Source organism: Gadus morhua, chromosome 9, assembly GCF_902167405.1.
Source record: "Gadus morhua chromosome 9, gadMor3.0, whole genome shotgun sequence".
Taxonomy (NCBI): domain Eukaryota; kingdom Metazoa; phylum Chordata; class Actinopteri; order Gadiformes; family Gadidae; genus Gadus; species Gadus morhua.
Genome location: NC_044056.1, coordinates 8,680,495 through 8,701,419, shown reverse-complemented (window position 1 = coordinate 8,701,419; position 20,925 = coordinate 8,680,495). Strand labels below are relative to the sequence as shown.

General features: G+C 46.1%; 3 protein-coding genes across 4 annotated transcripts in view; 2 read left to right on the top strand and 1 right to left on the bottom strand.

The window, feature by feature from the left end:
- The first annotated feature begins 114 nt into the window (after window positions 1-114).
- On the top strand, window positions 115-2,363 carry LOC115550706 (three-prime repair exonuclease 1). The gene is made up of 3 exons (XM_030365976.1): window positions 115-431; window positions 729-780; window positions 1,528-2,363. Exons 1-3 carry the CDS (start codon window positions 417-419, stop codon window positions 2,046-2,048), a joined length of 588 nt encoding a protein of 195 aa, XP_030221836.1. The 5' UTR covers window positions 115-416; the 3' UTR covers window positions 2,049-2,363.
- Window positions 2,364-3,768: 1,405 nt separating this feature from the next.
- LOC115550707 (three-prime repair exonuclease 1-like) lies at window positions 3,769-6,033 on the top strand. Its single transcript, XM_030365977.1, has 3 exons — window positions 3,769-3,903; window positions 4,201-4,252; window positions 5,000-6,033. The coding sequence occupies exons 1-3, from the start codon at window positions 3,889-3,891 to the stop codon at window positions 5,518-5,520; spliced, it is 588 nt and encodes a 195-aa protein (XP_030221837.1). The 5' UTR covers window positions 3,769-3,888; the 3' UTR covers window positions 5,521-6,033.
- Window positions 6,034-7,038: 1,005 nt separating this feature from the next.
- Window positions 7,039-20,925, bottom strand: part of LOC115550702 (cGMP-inhibited 3',5'-cyclic phosphodiesterase A) — a 70,022-nt gene continuing 56,135 nt past the window's right edge. For both annotated transcript variants that reach the window (XM_030365970.1, XM_030365971.1), the window contains 10 exons: window positions 16,007-16,080; window positions 15,477-15,625; window positions 14,570-14,707; window positions 13,970-14,081; window positions 13,577-13,693; window positions 12,743-12,942; window positions 12,296-12,499; window positions 10,814-10,975; window positions 10,058-10,343; window positions 7,039-9,780 (listed from right to left, as the gene is read on the bottom strand). In XM_030365970.1, coding sequence (XP_030221830.1) covers window positions 9,473-9,780; window positions 10,058-10,343; window positions 10,814-10,975; window positions 12,296-12,499; window positions 12,743-12,942; window positions 13,577-13,693; window positions 13,970-14,081; window positions 14,570-14,707; window positions 15,477-15,625; window positions 16,007-16,080 — 1,750 coding nt within the window. In that variant the 3' untranslated portion in view covers window positions 7,039-9,472. The remainder of the gene's footprint in view (window positions 9,781-10,057; window positions 10,344-10,813; window positions 10,976-12,295; window positions 12,500-12,742; window positions 12,943-13,576; window positions 13,694-13,969; window positions 14,082-14,569; window positions 14,708-15,476; window positions 15,626-16,006; window positions 16,081-20,925) is intronic.

Genomic DNA, 20,925 nt, shown 5'->3' with positions numbered 1-20,925 from the left:
GGGCGTGTACAGGGCGGAACGTGAAGCTGATTCAGCTGCGCACACTTGTAGGCATTCTGTGATTTATAAAGCAGATTGCTTAGAGGTGTTCGTACGAAGGGTTTTATAAATCTGAATATTTTTTGGCGCACGCAAAACATGGCTTTTGGTCGTACGTACACTTTTAGTAACGATCACGCAGTTTTATAAATGAGACCCCTAGACTGCCAAACGAATAGTGGAGAAACGACTACCTGCTCCGACCAGAGTCCGTGTGCGCCAACACGCAGGAACGCATCCGCTAGACTGCGAGAAATCCACGTTTGGTTTCTGTTTCACAAAAATGAAAGTCGAGATATCCCGTCATTATAAAAGGATCGGCCCTTCGTTCAGTTTTATTCCGAAACAGCTTCACGGGATCCCTGCCTATTTTCGATATGCAGTCCAACAAGGTAGGCTAATGTAGAACTATCCACCTATCCTATCCAAGTGTTGTTCATGGTAAATATATTATACAAAAGTCAAGTTTTCATGCTTCAAATAATGTGTAGGCATAATGAGTTGGGAAATTAAATTGTTTACGGACTTTATAAGATTTCCTAATTTTGCTAAATCCGTTTCATCCATGATTTAGAATACGAATTTAGATTGTATTGTTAGACAGCGTAATAACGTCTAGTAATAGTGGTCCTACTCTAAAACCGGCTGTATTCACTTGCGACCAATGCCCTCTCTCTCGCCCCCTGCAGACGTCTGGGGGTAAAACGGTGGTCTTCTTTGACCTGGAGGCCACGGGATTAGGTAGGCTACCACACGAACCCCTTTTCATAACATGTTTATCCATGATCCTATGAGGCTGTGGCCCACTTATGTCGATTAGTATATGCCAACTACATGTCGATGCATAGGCATATGTGTACAACTTTCCAATCGTCAGCCACGTCTGAATAATGTGAAAACCATCTAAATACATTTACTGGGTTAGGCCTACGCAGCAGCGGTGATGGCGGGGGCTTAAACTCCTCCTGAAAAAGGCTGAGCCCCCCTCTCTATCAAAAAAAAAAGTCATTTTGTGATGACAAATATTTATGGTAAAAAATTAAAATATGTTTTTGTTTTGAGTCTCACCTGCCGGCGATAATTTTCTTTGATTTTGTAGAAGAAATTAAAGGTCTGCTGTGTACAATTAAATTACATCTGTTGTATGGACGTGGCAGAAATGGAATATACTTTTTATCAGTATGTTATCAGTAATTAACATTTAATGAGCCGTTTATATCTACGTAGAGAGTGTGGTTCCTCTTCCACGGAGCCCGCCCTGTTGAACCACAATGTTTCTACAGTCGCTTCCAAGGAGCCCGCCCTGTTGCACCACAATGTTTCTACAGTCGCCCAGAATGGACAAACTGCTAGAGAAGAGATCCCTAGATCTATAAGGCCTACCTGTGTTCACACTCTTTCCATCCTTCTACCATTTAACGCACCAAGACCCTCCACATTGTCTCTCTCACTCTCACTCTCGCTCTCACACACTCACACCCCTCTCAGAAACCTGGCGGTGTGAGATCATCCAGCTGGCAGCCATCAGTGGCGAGCGCACCTTCAACGTGTACATGATGCCCGAGATCGCCATCGACAGAGGGGCAGCGGAGGTCACGGGCTTCAGCGTCCGAGATGGCGAACTCCTCCTGCAGGGTACAGCCGTGCCGACCGTCACCTTGACCGAGGCCCTGACCTCCTTCCTTGACTTCCTGCAGTCCTTAGAGCAGCCCGTGCTGCTGACCGCACACGGCGCCAGACGCTTTGACAAACCTGTACTGGACAGAGCGCTACTCAAGTGTTCCCTCACCAGGCAGTTCCAGCAGCTGGGCTCCAGATACTTGGACACCTTCCTACTCAGTAAGGCGCTCTATCCAAGGATACGTAGCTATTCACAGGTGAACCTGGTGCGGCACTTCCTGGGGAAAACCTACAATGCCCATAATGCATTGGAGGATGTTAGGGCTCTGCAGGAGCTGTACAGTTGTTGGGATCCCAGTGAAAAGACTTTGAATCGGTGTACATCATAGCAGCTAAGAAATGTCATCGACTTACATTTACATTTAGGGCATTAAGCAGACGCTTTTATCCAAAACGAATTACATTATGTACATTTGTCATAAGAAAGTGAAACAATATATCGCCGTCGGTAAAATAAGGAGTTACCGAAGGAGTATTTACCGACTTACTGAAAACTGCAAGTTTAATGCACCAATCATCGATCGACTCGTTTTATTTGATTGCAGTTTGATTTTCGTTCTGCTTATATTGCTTTTGTGTTTTAAAATGATATAACTTGTGTTCCCATTGGTATTTTGGTGTAATAAACTCTATCTCAAAACCAATTTAATCTTTCTTTATTCTATCATTCAAAGTCAATGGATTGACGTATGTCATTGTTATCATGGGATATTCTCTACCTGTAAATGCCACACTTGTAGTGGACGATATGGGTAAGGTCCTGAGGAACATAAAAAATGCTGCCTGGTCACTATGATTGTTTTGTGCAAAACCAACAAGAAAATTAAAAATTTCCGAACCTACGTTGTATTAAAAAGTTACACATATTTATAATATAATTTATTTTTTGGACTCGGTCTACAGTTTACCTCTGACGGTTTTGTCTTTAGTGTTATTAATGTTTGGTTTATCATACGTTCCCCCTATACAGAAAGTACTTACTACACTTTTTACACCGATCGAGATGGTTTCACATGCCAATTCCACGGAAAACCAAATCAGGTTTCTCCTCATAACAATTATTATTATTATGAACATGTTGTTGTGAGAATCATAAGGCAATAGTCTCTTTATTGCCTGCTTCACACAGAGCAGAAATTTCAATTGACTGATCATCATCATAGTCAACATCAAAATCCCTTGATTGGTCTGAAATGGTCAGATGAAAGAGGGAACCATTATTTATATTAAACCTGCATAGATTAAAATGAAGGTAAAAAGCTTATCAATTTAAATCTCACCAACCTACGTCTTGCAGTATGAACCTCCAGTGAAGATGGGCTGTGGTTTGATCCCAAGGTTAGCAGCCCAAAGCCCAGCTCCAGTTTCAAATTTAACAAAAAACTGAATATCTCCCGTCAGGTTTATTCAATCACTTCCAAATGACAGCCCATCTTTGGCACACTTAAGGGAAGATGTGGTCCTATTTGGGAGTTTTGAGGAAAAAGTTCCCCAGATTCTGCTATTTCCATCAAATTTATTTCATATCTCCTGTTTTCCTGAGCCAAATGAGCTGTAGGGCATTCAGAAGGTAGGGAGAATGGCGGTGTGGGAGCAGACACAGGTGTAGCCCATAACACTAATTAGCTTCTGCTTCATTTAGTATCACAGTACACCTGGCTAGCCTATTGAACTATTGAAGATACCACACTGCAGAACCTTTGAACAAACACAACATGCAACCAAAGATACTTTACTTACTAAATCATTATAAAAGCAGATAATAAGTATAATATGACTGCTGGTATAACAGTATTTACTATTTAGTCATTGTTTGGAGTAGTAAATGAAACACAAGAACAGGTTTATACCACAGAAATTAAAGTCTTGTAATTCAATGTATTCACATTACAACATCCACATTGTTCAGCTTGTGACAATTTCTAATGGTCTTCAAACATATTCACTGTATGATACATAATACAAATAGGCACTTTCAGTAAGTCTGGCAATATAGAAGCTACAGTATAGTGTCTAAATTACAAAATGGTAAAAATAAATAATGTATATCCACGTTTGGTTTCTGTTTCACAAAAATGAAAGTCGAGATATCCCGTCATTATAAAAGGATCGGCCCTTCGTTCAGTTTTATTCCTTAACAGCTTCACGGGATCCCTGCCTATTTTCGATATGCAGTCCAACAAGGTAGGCTAATGTAGAACTATCCACCTATCCTATCCAAGTGTTGTTCATGGTAAATATATTATACAAAAGTCAAGTTTTCATGCTTCAAATAATGTGTAGGCATAATGAGTTGGGAAATTAAATTGTTTACGGACTTTATAAGATTTCCTAATTTTGCTAAATCCGTTTCATCCATGATTTAGAATACGAATTTAGATTGTATTGTTAGACAGCGTAATAACGTCTAGTAATAGTGGTCCTACTCTAAAACCGGCTGTATTCACTTGCGACCAATGCCCTCTCTCTCGCCCCCTGCAGACGTCTGGGGGTAAAACGATGGTCTTCTTTGACCTGGAGGCCACGGGATTAGGTAGGCTACCACACGAACCCCTTTTCATAACATGTTTATCCATGATCCTATGAGGCTGTGGCCCACTTATGTCGATTAGTATATGCCAACTACTTGTCGATGCATAGGCATATGTGTACAACTTTCCAATCGTCAGCCACGTCTGAATAATGTGAAAACCATCTAAATACATTTACTGGGTTAGGCCTACGCAGCAGCGGTGATGGCGGGGGCTTAAACTCCTCCTGAAAAAGGCTGAGCCCCCCTCTCTACCAAAAAAAAAAGTCATTTTGTGATGACAAATATTTATGGTAAAAAATTAAAATATGTTTTTGTTTTGAGTCTCATGTAGACCTGCAGGCGATAATTTTCTTTGATTTTGTAGAAGAAATGAAAGGTCTGCTGTGTACAATTAAATTACATCTGTTGTATGGACGTGGCAGAAATGGAATATACTTTTTATCAGTATGTTATCAGTAATTAACATTTAATGAGCCGTTTATATCTACGTAGAGAGTGTGGTTCCTCTTCCACGGAGCCCGCCCTGTTGAACCACAATGTTTCTACAGTCGCTTCCAAGGAGCCCGCCCTGTTGCACCACAATGTTTCTACAGTCGCCCAGAATGGACAAACTGCTAGAGAAGAGATCCCTAGATCTATTAGGCCTACCTGTGTTCACACTCTTTCCATCCTTCTACCATTTAACGCACCAAGACCCTCCACATTGTCTCTCTCACTCTCACTCTCACACACTCACACCCCTCTCAGAAACCTGGCGGTGTGAGATCATCCAGCTGGCAGCCATCAGCGGCGAGCGCACCTTCAACGTGTACATGATGCCCGAGATCGCCATCGACAGAGGGGCAGCGGAGGTCACGGGCTTCAGCGTCCGAGATGGCGAACTCCTCCTGCAGGGTACAGCCGTGCCGACCGTCACCTTGACCGAGGCCCTGACCTCCTTCCTTGACTTCCTGCAGTCCTTAGAGCAGCCCGTGCTGCTGACCGCACACGGCGCCAGACGCTTTGACAAACCTGTACTGGACAGAGCGCTACTCAAGTGTTCCCTCACCAGGCAGTTCCAGCAGCTGGGCTCCAGATACTTGGACACCTTCCTACTCAGTAAGGCGCTCTATCCAAGGATACGTAGCTATTCACAGGTGAACCTGGTGCGGCACTTCCTGGGGAAAACCTACAATGCCCATAATGCATTGGAGGATGTTAGGGCTCTGCAGGAGCTGTACAGTTGTTGGGATCCCAGTGAAAAGACTTTGAATCGGTGTACATCATAGCAGCTAAGAAATGTCATCGACTTACATTTACATTTAGGGCATTTAGCAGACGCTTTTATCCAAAACGAATTACATTATGTACATTTGTCATAAGAAAGTGAAACAATATATCGCCGTCGGTAAAATAAGGAGTTACCGAAGGAGTATTTACCGACTTACTGAAAACTGCAAGTTTAATGCACCAATCATCGATCGACTCGTTTTATTTGATTGCAGTTTGATTTTCGTTCTGCTTATATTGCTTTTGTGTTTTAAAATGATATAACTTGTGTTCCCATTGGTATTTTGGTGTGATAAACTCTATCTCAAAACCAATTTAATCTTTCTTTATTCTATCATTCAAAGTCAATGGATTGACGTATGTCATTGTTATCATGGGATATTCTCTACCTGTAAATGCCACACTTGTTGTGGACGATATGGGTAAGGTCCTGAGGAACATAAAAAATGCTGCCTGGTCACTATGATTGTTTTGTGCAAAACCAACAAGAAAATTAAAAATTTCCGAACCTACGTTGTATTAAAAAGTTACACATATTTATAATATAATTTATTTTTTGGACTCGGTCTACAGTTTACCTCTGACGGTTTTGTCTTTAGTGTTATTAATGTTTGGTTTATCATACGTTCCCCCTATACAGAAAGTACTTACTACACTTTTTACACCGATCGAGATGGTTTCACAATGCCAATTCCACGGAAAACCAAATCAGGTTTCTCCTCATAACAATTATTATTATTATTATGAACATGTTGTTGTGAGAATCATAAGGCAATAGTCTCTTTATTGCCTGCTTCACACAGAGCAGAAATTTCAATTGACTGATCATCATCATAGTCAACATCAAAATCCCTTGATTGGTCTGAAATGGTCAGATGAAAGAGGGAACCATTATTTATATTAAACCTGCATAGATTAAAATGAAGGTAAAAAGCTTATCAATTTAAATCTCACCAACCTACGTCTTGCAGTATGAACCTCCAGTGAAGATGGGCTGTGGTTTGATCCCAAGGTTAGCAGCCCAAAGTCCAGCTCCAGTTTCAAAATTAACAAAAAACTGAATATCTCCCGTCAGGTTTATTCAATCACTTCCAAATGACAGCCCATCTTTGGCACACTTAAGGGATGATGTGGTCCTATTTGGGAGTTTTGAGGAAAAAGTTCCCCAGATTCTGCTATTTCCATCAAATTTATTTCATATCTCCTGTTTTCCTGAGCCAAATGAGCTGTAGGGCATTCAGAAGGTAGGGAGAATGGCGGTGTGGGAGCAGACACAGGTGTAGCCCATAACACTAATTAGCTTCTGCTTCATTTGGTATCACAGTACACCTGGCTAGCCTATTGAACTATTGAAGATACCACACTGCAGAACCTTTGAACAAACACAACATGCAACCAAAGATACTTTACTTGCTAAATCATTATAAAAGCAGATAATAAGTATAATATGACTGCTGGTATAACAGTATTTACTATTTAGTCATTGTTTGGAGTAGTAAATGAAACACAAGAACAGGTTTATACCACAGAAATTAAAGTCTTGTAATTCAATGTATTCACATTACAACATCCACATTGTTCAGCTTGTGACAATTTCTAATGGTCTTCAAACATATTCACTGTATGATACATAATACCAATAGGCACTTTCAGTAAGTCTGGCAATATAGAAGCTACAGTATAGTGTCTAAATTACAAAATGGTAAAAATAAATAATGTATATCTAAAGATTTTTTTTGTTTTAATATTTCTGTCTGTACAGCATACATATTGTACAAAATGGAGCATCAACCTGCAAGGAAATCAATCATTTATTTTAACAAATACTGTATATTTGGACATAAGTATTTCTTCCTTGTGTAAGTATTGCTACATGTGGTAAGTGCAAGATACTAGTGAGGAAAACAAAAAGAAACAATTACTTAACCATGTGTCAACTATATAAAAATACATGTCGATTTTTTTAGGTTTACAGAATTGTAAAGCTTGTTTGGTTCCCATCGATAGAATTATAATACATGTCAATATGAACAGCAGTCAAATAAATTTAATCAAAACATACATGAATACCTATATAAAAACAAAGACATAAAAAAAGCAAGCATAGATGTGGAACAGGTGTGACTGAAATCCGAATGGCTACCACTTCCACTTATCACAATACATTGTGATGATCGCTAATACTAACGCGCCACTGCCTACACAGTGCGCAGATCCAAGGAATGGGTAGGAAAATAAACATGCCATGGGGTCGTCTGTGAATAACAATTACAGCCTTCGAAAGTCTCCCTCATCCAACCTTCCAGACCGCCCACCCGCTCCTGAATAGAAAAGAGGAAACACTGGATAGCTCCAAAAAAGCGTTCTTTTTTATATAGGGAAGCACCTGGAAGGATGTAAATACAAACGCTGTATTAAGATAACACACGTGCACATACTCACACATGCACACGACCCATTGCAACGGGGTCTCTGTGGACTGTTCTTCAATCTGTGATTATTGTAATCCTGACACATATTGAACATTGGGGATTTTCTGAGAGAAATCCTATTTTTCGTCGCCAATTTGCAGTTGGCTGACCGTCGTATAAATGATGAGCAGGGGCATGTCTGGTTCCTCTCTTACTGATCGGGGGTTTAATGGGTTCTTTCATGTAAGTAAGGCTCATGTTCTATGATCAAGATTTCCTTGGATGCATCTTTAAACTTGATGTCCTGCCATACGTTTCCCTTTCCACACACCGCATAAACATTGTATTTATGTCGTATTTGACTGCTGCTGCTGCTGCTGACCGCTGAAAAGGAAGTGCATATTTTGCCCACTGATTTGGCCAATCACACGCTCTATACAACAGCATTGGAAGCAAGGTCCGGTATGAGGCGATCGGAAGGGATCACTTTAGTGCATTCTATGGATAGTGGGCGGAGACTGCCGTCGATCACGTGAGGTTTTCTAAGGATATTTTTGAGGACAAATGCGATTAAATGTTTATGTGCACACTAAGACAGCCCCCCCCTCAAACAGACGCGCACACACGCAGACACACAGACACACAGACACACACACACACACACACACACACACACACACACACACACACACACACACACACACACACACACACACACACAAACATGTTGACCAAAGATTTGTACAACGTAAAGTGAAATGACTTGATACTGTTATATCAGATTATACATATTTTTAAATGCTACGTCCTGGAGGTTTGTACAAATCGTATTCATCAGGGAATGGGTCAATTCAACGTCCGTTGCCATGGATGAAGGGGGTTAATTATTTGGTCAGAGGTGAAAGGGTGCTAAGATAAAATCCTCAAATGTGTCAATGTTGGTTTCGATTCCCTTTGTAATCCATGTATAGAAAGTTGACCTCATTGTGGCCTGTTTTTCGACATGACCAAAGCCACTCTGTAATGGAAATACAGCCGAGAGTGACGTTTGCAGACAACTGCTTTCATAAAATATTCCTTAATGTATAAATTGGCAGCAAATTTCTGCAGTCCTATGTTTGCAGGTCTGAGCCATCAGTCAGCATTGTCTCCTGATATTAGCAAAAGAGTCAGTATCCCAAATTACATATGTGATTCCATTCTGAAAATGGAAAGCTCCTTCAAAGTTAGTTTATACGGAGTATATCCTGATAAAATGTGTAAAACACAGCTTCGCCCCACCCTGTTTTTGAGTTTAATTTCCCTCATAGGCACACATTTCCCAAAATTCTACAGTGTTGTGTCCAAAGTGATGTGCTGGCAAATAAAATAGGAGTCTCTTGAAAAACAAAACAAAATAACATAAAAAAAATGAGAAACAACATGTCACTTTCTCTCTCGTCCTTTTTGATGCCATACTTCCTGTTGTCTCTTTCCTGTTGCTTCTCCTTAAGTGTTTTTCTTTTAATATTCTTTAAGAGTCTGTCTGTGTCGACTGTGGCTATTGTTGTGTATCTTCATCCTCCGCGCCGACGGCAACCTCTGGCGCATCTTCTGGAGCCTCCTCTGGCCCCTCCTCTGGCTCCTCCCCCTCCACAAGCTCCTCTTTGCTCCCTGGCTCCTCCTCCTCTTCATGGATGGCTAGGATTGGCTCGGTCGCATTGCCGTGACGCCCGGATTCAGCCCCCTGAGCCTGGGCCTGTTTCTGGGTCTCCTCTGCGGTCACCTTCTTCCACATCTCGTGGTTTTCCATCAGGTGCTGGGTGATCTGGCAGAACACATTCCTCCGCTTCTTCTGAGCACTTTTCTCTGGAAACAAGAGAAGACCAAACGGTAAACACCAGCTTGCTAAACATTTGGAGCGCGCTCAGGTTTATGACGGCTGACGGACATCTGTTTAGAAATTGTTATATTTTTATTCATATGGAATAGTTGGGTTTAGGGTTGAGCGATTAATCGAATTCCAACCGACATCCTGATGTTACATATATGTTTTATTGAGGTAGGCTCTAGCTGGCTAAGGTACGGTACAGGTCAAAGTATGGAGCGATGCTACGACAGGTAGGCCAGGGGCCGGGGTCCTTACGGGAGGCCTCGGAGCCGCTGGACGCATCCTCCTCAGCTGTATCATCCTCCTCCTCCTCCTCCTCCTCCTCCTCATCCACCTCTTCCTCGTTCTCCGCCGGCTCCGCCCCCTCGCACCCTAGCTCCGCCTCCACCCAGTGGCCGGGGATGAGGCAGGCCGAGTTGTAGGAGTTGCAGAGCGGGCCCACGATGTGGGTGATGAAGGACTCCTGGAGCTTGGCCAGCTGGGGGGCCGAGCGGTCCATGAAGGGGCTGGTGGGAAGGCCCAGGCTGGACTCCTCGTCCCCCTGCCGAGAGCAGTGCACAGGTCAGCTCCGCTCGCTGCTGTGGCTATGTGTCGCGTAAGCCACCAGACAATGCTGTTTATGTATGTGAGCTCCCTCCCCCCCTCTCTCCCTTCCCTCCCCTCTGCCCCAACTAACTCTGTACTCTGAAACCCCCTCCAATCTGCCCCCCAGAACTCTGGACCTGGGACCCATAATGTTCCTCATATTGCACACTTCCATCCATTTACTTTTTAAACTTTATTTTGTACAAACCGTATTTTTTGGCTTACCTTTGCACTATTCAGGATTATTTGACCTAATTTCCTCCTTTCTCCTTATTGCACAGTGGGTCAGAGACAAACGCAATTTCCCTTCCTCTATTTGTCCTGCACATATTTTGGATTTGACAATAGAGCTGACTTTGACTTTAACTTCAGAGTCCTGATTCTTCTCTGAGGGGACTGGATCTGAGCGGGGCACGGCCTACACACCTGTTCGTAGAACTCGTTGACGATGCCCTCGGTCCACTGGAGGTGCAGGTCCTTGCACTTCAGTGGCCCGTTGATGTCAGCGAGTTTGATGCACATCTGACACACCAGTAACCGGTCGTTCTCGTTGGACCAGTCAATACCGGCCGACTGTTGGTCCCCCACCTAGAGGAACAAAAGGGCAGCGTGGGTTGGGCGTTTTTGTTGAAATCCTGAACAGAAGGCGCTGGGAGCTGGTTGGTAGGCCTAGAAATGCCTAGGGACATACTCATGTGGACATGAGTATTTATAGAACAGCCCTCAGTAACACACATTTATATCCCTTAGGGGGAAAAACACAAACTCCTTTCGTGATTTCTTTGCATTTTCCGGAGTGAAATGAACTGACAGAAAGATTTTGTAACGTGTAATGCAATCTGGGAACTAATAATCCAGGAAGCAGAGCAGAGCCACTGCAGCACTTTGACTGCGACTTCAAAGAAAAGCTCATTTGCCTTCCAAGAAGTGGTGGAGGAGCTGGACGCGCAACCACAAGGAATAGTACTTCACTCCCCGGTGGCGCTCCAGTAATCTGCAAATGCTACGGCGAACAGGCCGGGGCGTCATAATACCACCGGCGGTCTTCATGCTCGCAATGGAAAAACCCCGGCTTGTTGCCAGATATAGCGCCAGAGTTCCTGAAAAGCAGCGCTGGCCGTTTCGACTTTATTATTTGTACTTGAGCTGTCTGTATTTCTGTACTCTGTGATAACACCTTTCATTCCTTGAAAGCCACAGGACATTTCCCCCTCTTTCAGCCCCACACCTAACCGGAACCCCTAACTTTATCTTTTGTTTTATCGGCCGTGAGGTATGCTGAAGAAAATATCGTAAATTTCATTACGTAAGCCAACCAGAGTGTGAATTGCAATCCCCAATAACTGAAAGACCAGAAGCCATCCTTAAACGTGCTGTAGGGGAGAATTAAGAGTTGCTATTTGAGTTTGTTAGAAGTTTTGTTAGAGTTTTGTTAGAAATACCATCGCCACCCGTCATCTCTTCCTGAGTGACGTGCTGTTTGAGATCATCGGTTCTGGTTGACTGTGCCCCTGCCTCTGTATGAGAATCAGGGCGTCACTTCCCTGATTGGTCATGGGGTGTGTTCATGCCACCCTTCTCAATGGCGGACAATATAAGGGCATTTAATAAGAATGTCTATTAGTAAAAAAGACTTTAAAAAAGGGGGAAGGGGACAGAAGGGATGGAGGTTATGTGGTGAAAGCAATCTCAAAAAAGGTGGGTTTTGAGGGCTTCAGGGTTTTAAATGAAGGGAGTGTGCTGGCCTGTCGGATCGGGTTGGGGAGGGAGTTCCAGAGGGAGGGAACTGCGGCAACAGAAAAGGCCCTGTCGCCCCAGGTCCGAACCTTGGCCCTTGGGGTTCTGAGTGTGGTTGTGTCCGTAGACCTGAGGCAACGGGTAGACGTGTACAGCTAATAACAATGATACCTTGGCATTGAACTCAGCCAGGAAGTCAAAGTGCTTCTTGAGGTCGGTGGCCAGGATGGCCTCGATGACCAGGAAGCGGAAGCGCTTGAACTCCACGTGGTCGAGGTTGGCCAGGAAGTTGTACTCGCTGCGGGACATGAAGAGGTTCCAGGCGGAGGCTGCGTGGTGGTTCTCCAGCACCGAGCGGTCGTTGTACAGCACCGCCTGGAGACAGGGGCGCCCGCACACACACACACACACACACACACGTACACACACACACACACACACACACGCAAACACACATAAGACCCTGTCAAGCGTTTGCTCCGTTTTAGCCTCTGTTAGCGACCCGGACCTGTGTGTGTGTGTGTGTGTGTGTGTGTGTGTGTGTGTGTGTGTGTGTGTGTGTGTGTGTGTGTGTGTGTGTGTGTGTGTGTGTGCGTGTGTGTGTGTTGATCTGGGTACCTGCGGGGCGCTGGTGGCCACCAGGAAGGCGTTGGTCCTCCCCGGGTGGTCGTAGTCGTGCATGGCGGCGGCCACGTAGAGCGCCATGAGCTCCAGGGCGGGGATGAGGCCCGACAGACAGCCGTAGCCGTCCTCCGACACCGTGTACGTCTTGGACACCAGGTAGCCCATGTGGCTGTGGGTTATCCCGCTGTCAGAGTCTGGGGGAGGGGGGGGAGACAATGGGAGAGCGAGGGGGAGGAGAGAGGGGTGAGGAGAGAGGGGTGAGGAAAGAGGGGGGAGGAAGGAGTCGGAGGGAGAGGAGAGGGGTGAGGAGGATGGGGGGGGGGGAGTCAGAGGGAGGGAGGGGGGAGGAGAGAGGGGTGAGGAGAGAGGGATGAGGAGAAAGGGGGGAGGAGAGAGGGGTGAGGAGGATGGGGGTGGGGGGAGTCAGAGGGAGAGCGAGGGGGAGGAGAGAGAAGTGTGGAGTGAGGAGGATGCGGTGACGGACACTAAACACTCAACTCTATGGCTGTGCTCCCAGGAAGGTCCATATGCAAATGCTTACACACACACACACACGCAAACGCGCACACGCACACACGCACACACACACACAAACGAACAACACCTGTGCTGGCCATAATTATTCATTCCTTATTATGTGCATTATTCTATTCAAATAGCCTCCTTCAGCCCTGGCTCCCAAAGAACGGTTATAATCCACCTGCAATTGTAATTTGTTGATACTGTGAATTCTGCTTAGTGCACACACATAGACACACACACAGACACACACACAAAGACACACACACACAAAGACACACACAGGTACACACAAAGCCGGTGACCCACCTGAGTCACTGGTGGAGCCGTGGTCGTGGTTGATGAGGCTGGGTAGCCCGGGTACTGCCTGCGTGGTGAGGTACCAGACTGCATGGAGCACGTCTGTGGCATGGATTCTGTTATGATCTATTCATTCATAGGGAGAAGAGAGAAAATCCAAACGGTTATAAAGTCTTGTGTTGTCCACTAGGGGGCACTGATGCACTACTTGTGGTTGTTCTTGGTTTTAAGGTTCATTGACCTCAACATGTGAAACGGGAGTGTTTCATTCGCTTGTGTGAATGAAATAATAAATGAAAGCAGTGTAGTACCACCCTCTAGTGGTCGTCCATCGACATTACATCTTCAGTGAGTTTGTTGCATGTGAAGCTTGATACAATGAGAGTGCTACCTGGTCCTTACATGGTATGTCTCTGTAGCCGTTTTCAAGGGCATGGAAGTAGTTCATGAATTCTTGCACCGGAATCTTAAAAGTTGCGAATAAGCCGGTGTCTTCGAAAAGCCGATAAGCAACCTAACAAACATAAACATGCATTAGAACAATGACCCTTAACCCAAAACATTAGATTTCATTCAACTTTGATTTCAGATCCAAGAAATTTGATCTAATAATTAATTTAGCCAATTTTAAATCCATGAAAATAAAAATAAAAAGCTTAGATCAAAGAAGTTTGCCGCATGATTTGACTTTTTTAAAATTATACCATTTATCAAGGTTGTGGTCGATCATTGATTTTACACTATAATAACCACTGCCTGAAATGATAAATAATGTTGATCTCACCCACGAGTCCCTTAAGTGCTGGTCAACAACTTCAATCAACTACAGATCGGATGTCAATCAGCAATAGGACATAGATTACATTACATAGATGAAATAAATGATATCCTCAAGTGCACAGAAACATCTCCGATACTCCATCCAATCAGTGGTGATCATTTGAACCTCGACCCTCCCTCTTCAGGTCTGAAATCGACGTTGCCTGCCTCTGATAGGCTCACCTGACTGAGGATTCGTCCACACTTCCCATTGGTTTTCTCCATCAGGTTGAAGATGGGGAAGTTCCAGTTGTTTAACTGGCTCATCAGGGGCTCCAGATCGTCCATCAACAACGGCATGGGGGCCAGCATAGGTTTGTCCTGTATTGGGGGGGGGGGGGGGGGGATTGCTGAGTGTCACAAATGTAATTTCTGACCTCTATGTGGATTGAATCACCTGGCCCTGCGAGCACGTCAGCAGAGCCCAGGGAGAATGAATACTGAGCCCCATGGCTGTGCTAGGAGGATATGTCTGAGTGGGTGATGCTTGGCTGTATGGAAATTGTATGGTCGATTGTATAAGGATTGACAGGGTACAGGGTTGTGTTATGTGTTGACCGCTAATAATATGTGGTTTTACACTAGTTTTTAACGTTAAATAGCACATATGATACGTAGTCCTAACTCCAGCCATGTCTTCTATCTATTCCCCAAATAAAAGCCATCGAAGACAGTAATTCACACTTGATTTGACCCCGATGTTCGATATAGTCGACGGCTCTACAACGTATGCACTTTTTTGGACTTGAAAATTAGGAACCGAATGAGAAATAAAGATAAAACGATTCCTTTCAAGGTTACCCATTTTATTCGAGATTAACTAGAGCTTCATTCTTTAAACCTTGGTGTTGCCATAATCAATTGCTCAAGAGAATCAATGTGATTCCAGCTGGGATGGACAGCAACAAGCTGTCGGGTTTTAACATAGGGGCCTTTAGAACAGGTGTCTGTGATTAATGACTCCTATGGGGCTGTCAGGTTACTCTGTACTGTCTGGTCAATAAATACGGGTCATTCACTAAGGAGCATGTTCGATTTAATCACCCCGCACGCCCCTAGCCCCCGCGGCGTCGGCGTAAAGCGTCCCTACCTCGGGGGGGATGAGTGGGTGGAGCAGGAGACTCTGGGAGGAGCCTCTGCCCTCCTCCGGGTCGTCCTCCGTGTGAGCGGCGTCGCTGCCGTCGCTGTGGTTCCCCTCGTGGGTGCTCTCGTAGTCCGACGACACCAACACTGAGTCCTCTGCCGGGTAAAGGAGACAGAGCACTTGTACTTACTAAGGAGATACTAAGGGAGAACGTCTGTTTGTTAACTGAGGAAATGACCGACGCGGCGAGACGAGGCAGAGCACGTGAGCAAGTATGTCGATATACACATAGAAAATACAACAGATTTAAAGGTATGTTTTTTTGTCTATAAAGTGTGTTTATGTGTGTATAAGTGTATGACATGTGGTATAAATGTAATAGTAAGTAGCATGATATGATATCACCAAATAAAAAATCAAGTGTGGCAAAGGAAGTCAGACTGTGTTCCCTCTGAATGTGTGAAAGGTTTGTCTGCGGGCTAGAAGGGGCACGGTAAGACTTGAAACAACAACAAGGTATTGATGTGAGTCTGTACCTGACCGCGGCGTTCTGTCTCCTTTCTCTATGGAGCCCTCTCCAACACTCAACCTGATGTAGGGCCGCCCACAGCTGTGAACAAGACATAGGTGACCAGGTCAGAGACCTTTATTTTGAAAGCTAAACTAATATACTGCTTCCTCCAACGTGGATCCCTCAGCCAATGACGCACATTTCATTCGTCCATGCTACTGCATTCCAAACACCTTTTTGTCCTAATCCATTAAAAATAATAACCAGACAATCAAATAATGAATATATAATATAACATAATAAATATACAATTGAATAAATACATGTACATAATTGTAAATAATAACCTAATTTATTTTCACTGGATATTAGGAGCCGCTAAAAAGATTCCTGAATGTTATTACTCAAAGGGTCGTGCGTACAGGCCCTTCATCAGCGGGTGCGTTCATCACATCGGCGCTACATCCGTGCAATCGAGGCTATTATTTCTGTCTGATTTCAAAGGACGGACATAAATAACCTCCGTCTTTTACGAGCGAGCCGACAAGGGGAGCAACACGAGTGCGTACATCGTACACGGAGGGGCGTGTGTCTGGATACGGTGACGGCGGGTGTGTTAAAGCTCTCATTTTCTAATTAATTAAGTGAGAAATGTCTGGGAGTGGGCTCTATTATTCAGCATGGGATGAAAGGAAATACCATCGCTGGATGACAGCATCCCATCTGAGACCCCGTGAACCAGAAAGATGATGTTTCGGCACACACACACTGAGACGCACGCGAGCTTGCAAACAAATGCTCACACGTACATTCACATGTTTATACACTCACGCACACACGCGCTTACACACACACCGACACAAACACACACACACACGTATACATGCATACACATGCACACCCAGCGTACTCACACACACACACACACACACACACACACACACACACACACACACACACACACACACACACACACACACACACACACACACACACACACACACACACACACACACACACACACACACACAAACACACACACACACACACACACACACACACACACACACACACACACACACACACACACACACACACAAACGCAACCACAAAAACTTGCACTTCCACCAAAATCCTACCTCTTACAATTCCGGAGAACTAGTTATCCCAGGAGAGTTACGCTATGCCATAGTCACTAAACAAACCCAGACTGGGAACCAAGTGAACAATCAGAAATATAAAGTTGAGTAATAAGGGAAAGTACAGACTGTATAAGCCTGTTACACACACTCAGTGCCTCTGGTGCGTATGCAGTGAACCACCGGTTCATCACTCGAAGAGAAACACCCAGTTCATAAACGTTTGCACGTTGACAAAGCACCACGATACGTCGCAGGCATCACACACAATAAACAAACAAGTCTGGATCAGTCGTACGAATTTGCGGGGCTTAAACTGTTTAGCGGGTGAGAGTCATGGATGGGGGGGGCACCAGCCCCCCTGAATCACAGCGTCTCACACAGTTTCATCTCCGATTACCGGCCTCGCCCGCGGCCAGCCAGGAAGCATCCCACATTGTTTACCGGGGTTTGTTGGCGAAATGCAGCAATGACAAATGAGGAAATATCAGCTGATTATCCCAGAGTTTGAATGTAATCAATCAAACAACTCACAAATCACTGCCCCCCCCCCCCTTCTGTTTCAGCTTGGCTATGAATAGTCTGACTTCCTGCCTTTCGTTTTGTGACAGACCAAATATTGTCTTTTCCTGAAGGAAACATCGGGGTTGACCTGTAATAGGACAAAAAAGAAAGAGATAAATGAAGGCTTACAGCTGTTCCTGCAAAAACCTTGCCCGGCCTCAGTCACAGACACACAAACACTCACATAGACAAAGGCAATCGCACACACCCAAGCACATGCACATGCACGGACACAGACACAGACACAAATACAGACACACACACACAAAAAAAAACACACACACCCCCCCACACACACACATGCACACAAAGACAAACACAGAAACAAACACAAACACAGGCGCACACAAACACACACACACACACACACACACACACACACACACACATACACGCACACACACACACACACACACACACACACACACACACACACACACACACACACACACACACACACACACACACACACACACACACACACACACCGAGTTCTCCGGGGCCCCTGTTCATGGGTGGTTCCAATTAAAACACCTCATCCCTGAAGTTCTACCACCTAGTGTCAGATAGCAGGAAACGACTGCGCTGTATCACCGACAAAGGGCCCCCCCGCAGTGGAGCCGCGTCCCTTCGCTTCGCTACGCTCTTCTTCAGGCATTTCCACAGCCTACCTAAAGGACCTCCAGCCCCCCCACCCCCACTCCCCCCCCCCCCCCCCCCCCCAGACAAAGAGAGGTCTGTTGTGCGGTTGGAGGGGCCCGTTTAGCTCTCTGTGAGTAATGCTTAGCAGGTGTGAGTGGGGAGCATAAAACACTTTGATGGGCTCGAGGTGCCGAGCTGCGTTATTGTGCGGGCGGCGGGTTGGGGCCCGGGGCAGCAGGACTTGGCCAGGGAGCCAGTTGGCTCCGGGCGGAGCCGGAGGAACTGGAACCCGGTGCTGCCGCCGCCGCCGCCTTCTCCGCCGACTCAGCGGAACAGCGTTGTGTCGACATAACCGGTTTCGGGGGCGCAGAATTAAAAAAGGAGCGAAGGCGAAAGCGTCGCGTCCTGTCGCTTTGAACGACCGTGATTACATAATGTCGTTACACGTTTTTTTCATTTTCGCTTCGGAAGGACAAAAGTGACTTAGGTGCTGCGGTCTGCGTCATTCGTTGGCGTGGAACGGCGTTACCAAGCTATTTCAGAACCTTATTAAGGTGCTCAGAGCCGGCCTCCGTAACACCCCTCCACGCGACCCCGTCCTTATCCCCTTAATCTGCCCCTGCTCACGTACTTCCAGGCTCAAATCTCCTTGGCGTCCTCCGCCAGAGTAATTATACCACAATAGGAAAAATAAACTGCAGTGTTTGTATTTCTCCCCGAGACATAACGGTACCCCCGCCCATGTGCTAATCTAAACTGTTCTGTACCATGCACAAGCCTCTCTCTCTCTCTCTCTCTCTCTCTCTCTCTCTCTCTCTCTCTCTCTCTCTCTCTCTCTCTCTCTCTCTCTCTCTCTCTCTATTGCTCTCCAACTCTCTCTCTCTCCCTTTGCGTTCAAGCTCCCCGGTCGGCAGGGCTAACAGACCGCCGCTGGTCGGCAGCCCATGCTAACAGCCGCCACGCCACGGTAAACACTGCTGCCATTATGTTCTGCTTCCAGTAATCAACTCGCTCACAGGCCAGATGTGAGGCAGATAGCCGCACAGTGGCTGTGGTTGTGGGAGGAGGGGGGGGGGGGGATTCAATCGTCCTCTTAGCTGATCGGTCAGATAACCGGGAGGGTTGAGTGGGGTGGGGGGGGCTGGCGTCAGTCCTGCCTAATGCTGGGACATACGTCAACCAGAGCTGACATGATGGAAAAATGAGAGAGGAGAGAAGGAGGCTGATGGTCTAATTAAGGTGCTGCAGATTTGATGATGGAGCCGCGAGAGGCCAATGGAAGCCATGTGTTCCTATTGCCTCAGTCTGACTCCTGCTGCCTGTCTCCAACCCATCTCCCCGCCGTCTCCCCCCCTGACACCCATCTATCTCCCCGCCGTCTCCCATCTATCTCCCATCTCCCTCTCCCCTCTCCCTCTCCCCTCTTCCTCCCATGTATCTCCCCGCCGTCTCCCATCTATCTCCCCACCGTCTCCCCCCTTGCCTTCAATCTATCTCCCCCCTGACTCTCATTCTCTCTACACATGCATACACACACACACACACACACACCACACACACATGCACAAACACACACATATGCATTCCTGCGTGAGTTAAAGAAAGTATATGAGTGTGATTGAGCGAGAAAAAGAGAGATTAAGAGCGAGAGAGAGAGAGAGAGAGAGAGAGAGAGAGAGAGAGAGAGAGAGAGAGAGAGAGAGAGAGAGAGAGAGAGAGAGAGAGAGAGAGAGAGAGAGAGAGAGAGAGAGAAGAGAGAGAGAGAGAGAAAGAGAGAGAGGGAGAGACAGAGGGAGAGAGGGAGAGACAGAGGGAGAGAGGGAGAGACAGAGGGAGAGAGTGAGAGAGAGAGAGAGGGAGAGAGAGAGAGAGAGAGAGAGAGAGAGAGAGAGAGAGAGACAGAGGGAGAGACAGAGAGGGAGAGGGAGAGGGAGAGAGAGGGAGAGAGATAGAGCGATCAGCCTGTTACAAGGTCTGTGGTGACTGTGGGCCCGCAGGCCTGGTGGTTTGTGGGTCTAGACTGCCAGAACAGGCAGCACCGGGCCTGGGCCCGCCAGCGGGCCTACCCCCCTGCTGCTGCTGTGTCTGAGAGTCCCGTACCCCCAGGGCGCTGTTCTGTACACAAGGTGGGTACACTGGGTGAACCCACACCCACACACACACACACACACACACACACACACACACACACACACACGCATCCTGCTTGGGTGGAATCAACACAAATAAGCATGGGGGCTATCCCTCATCACCCGGTGGTCACACAGCGTTGCTTGGCAACCGAGTGAGGGTGAGGGTGAGGGTGAATCCACGGGCGCCTTCAGACGAAAGGCTCCGTGATGGGGACACTGCGGCGTCTTTTTTAAACACGTTTCTATAGAGACAGAGACAGGTGGGAGGCTATCGATGGGACCCGTCCCAGAGCCCTCCTCTAGCCGCAGACCAGAGCCCAGGTCTGGGCTGGGGGTGGGGGTTAGGGGGGGGTGGGGGTCTGGGGGTATGCAGGCACTGGGGTTGGGTGTTTTGTCAACACACCCGCCTGAAGTCAGAGCGACCACGTCTCCTCCTCCCCGTCACTCTGCACTCTGACAACATCCCA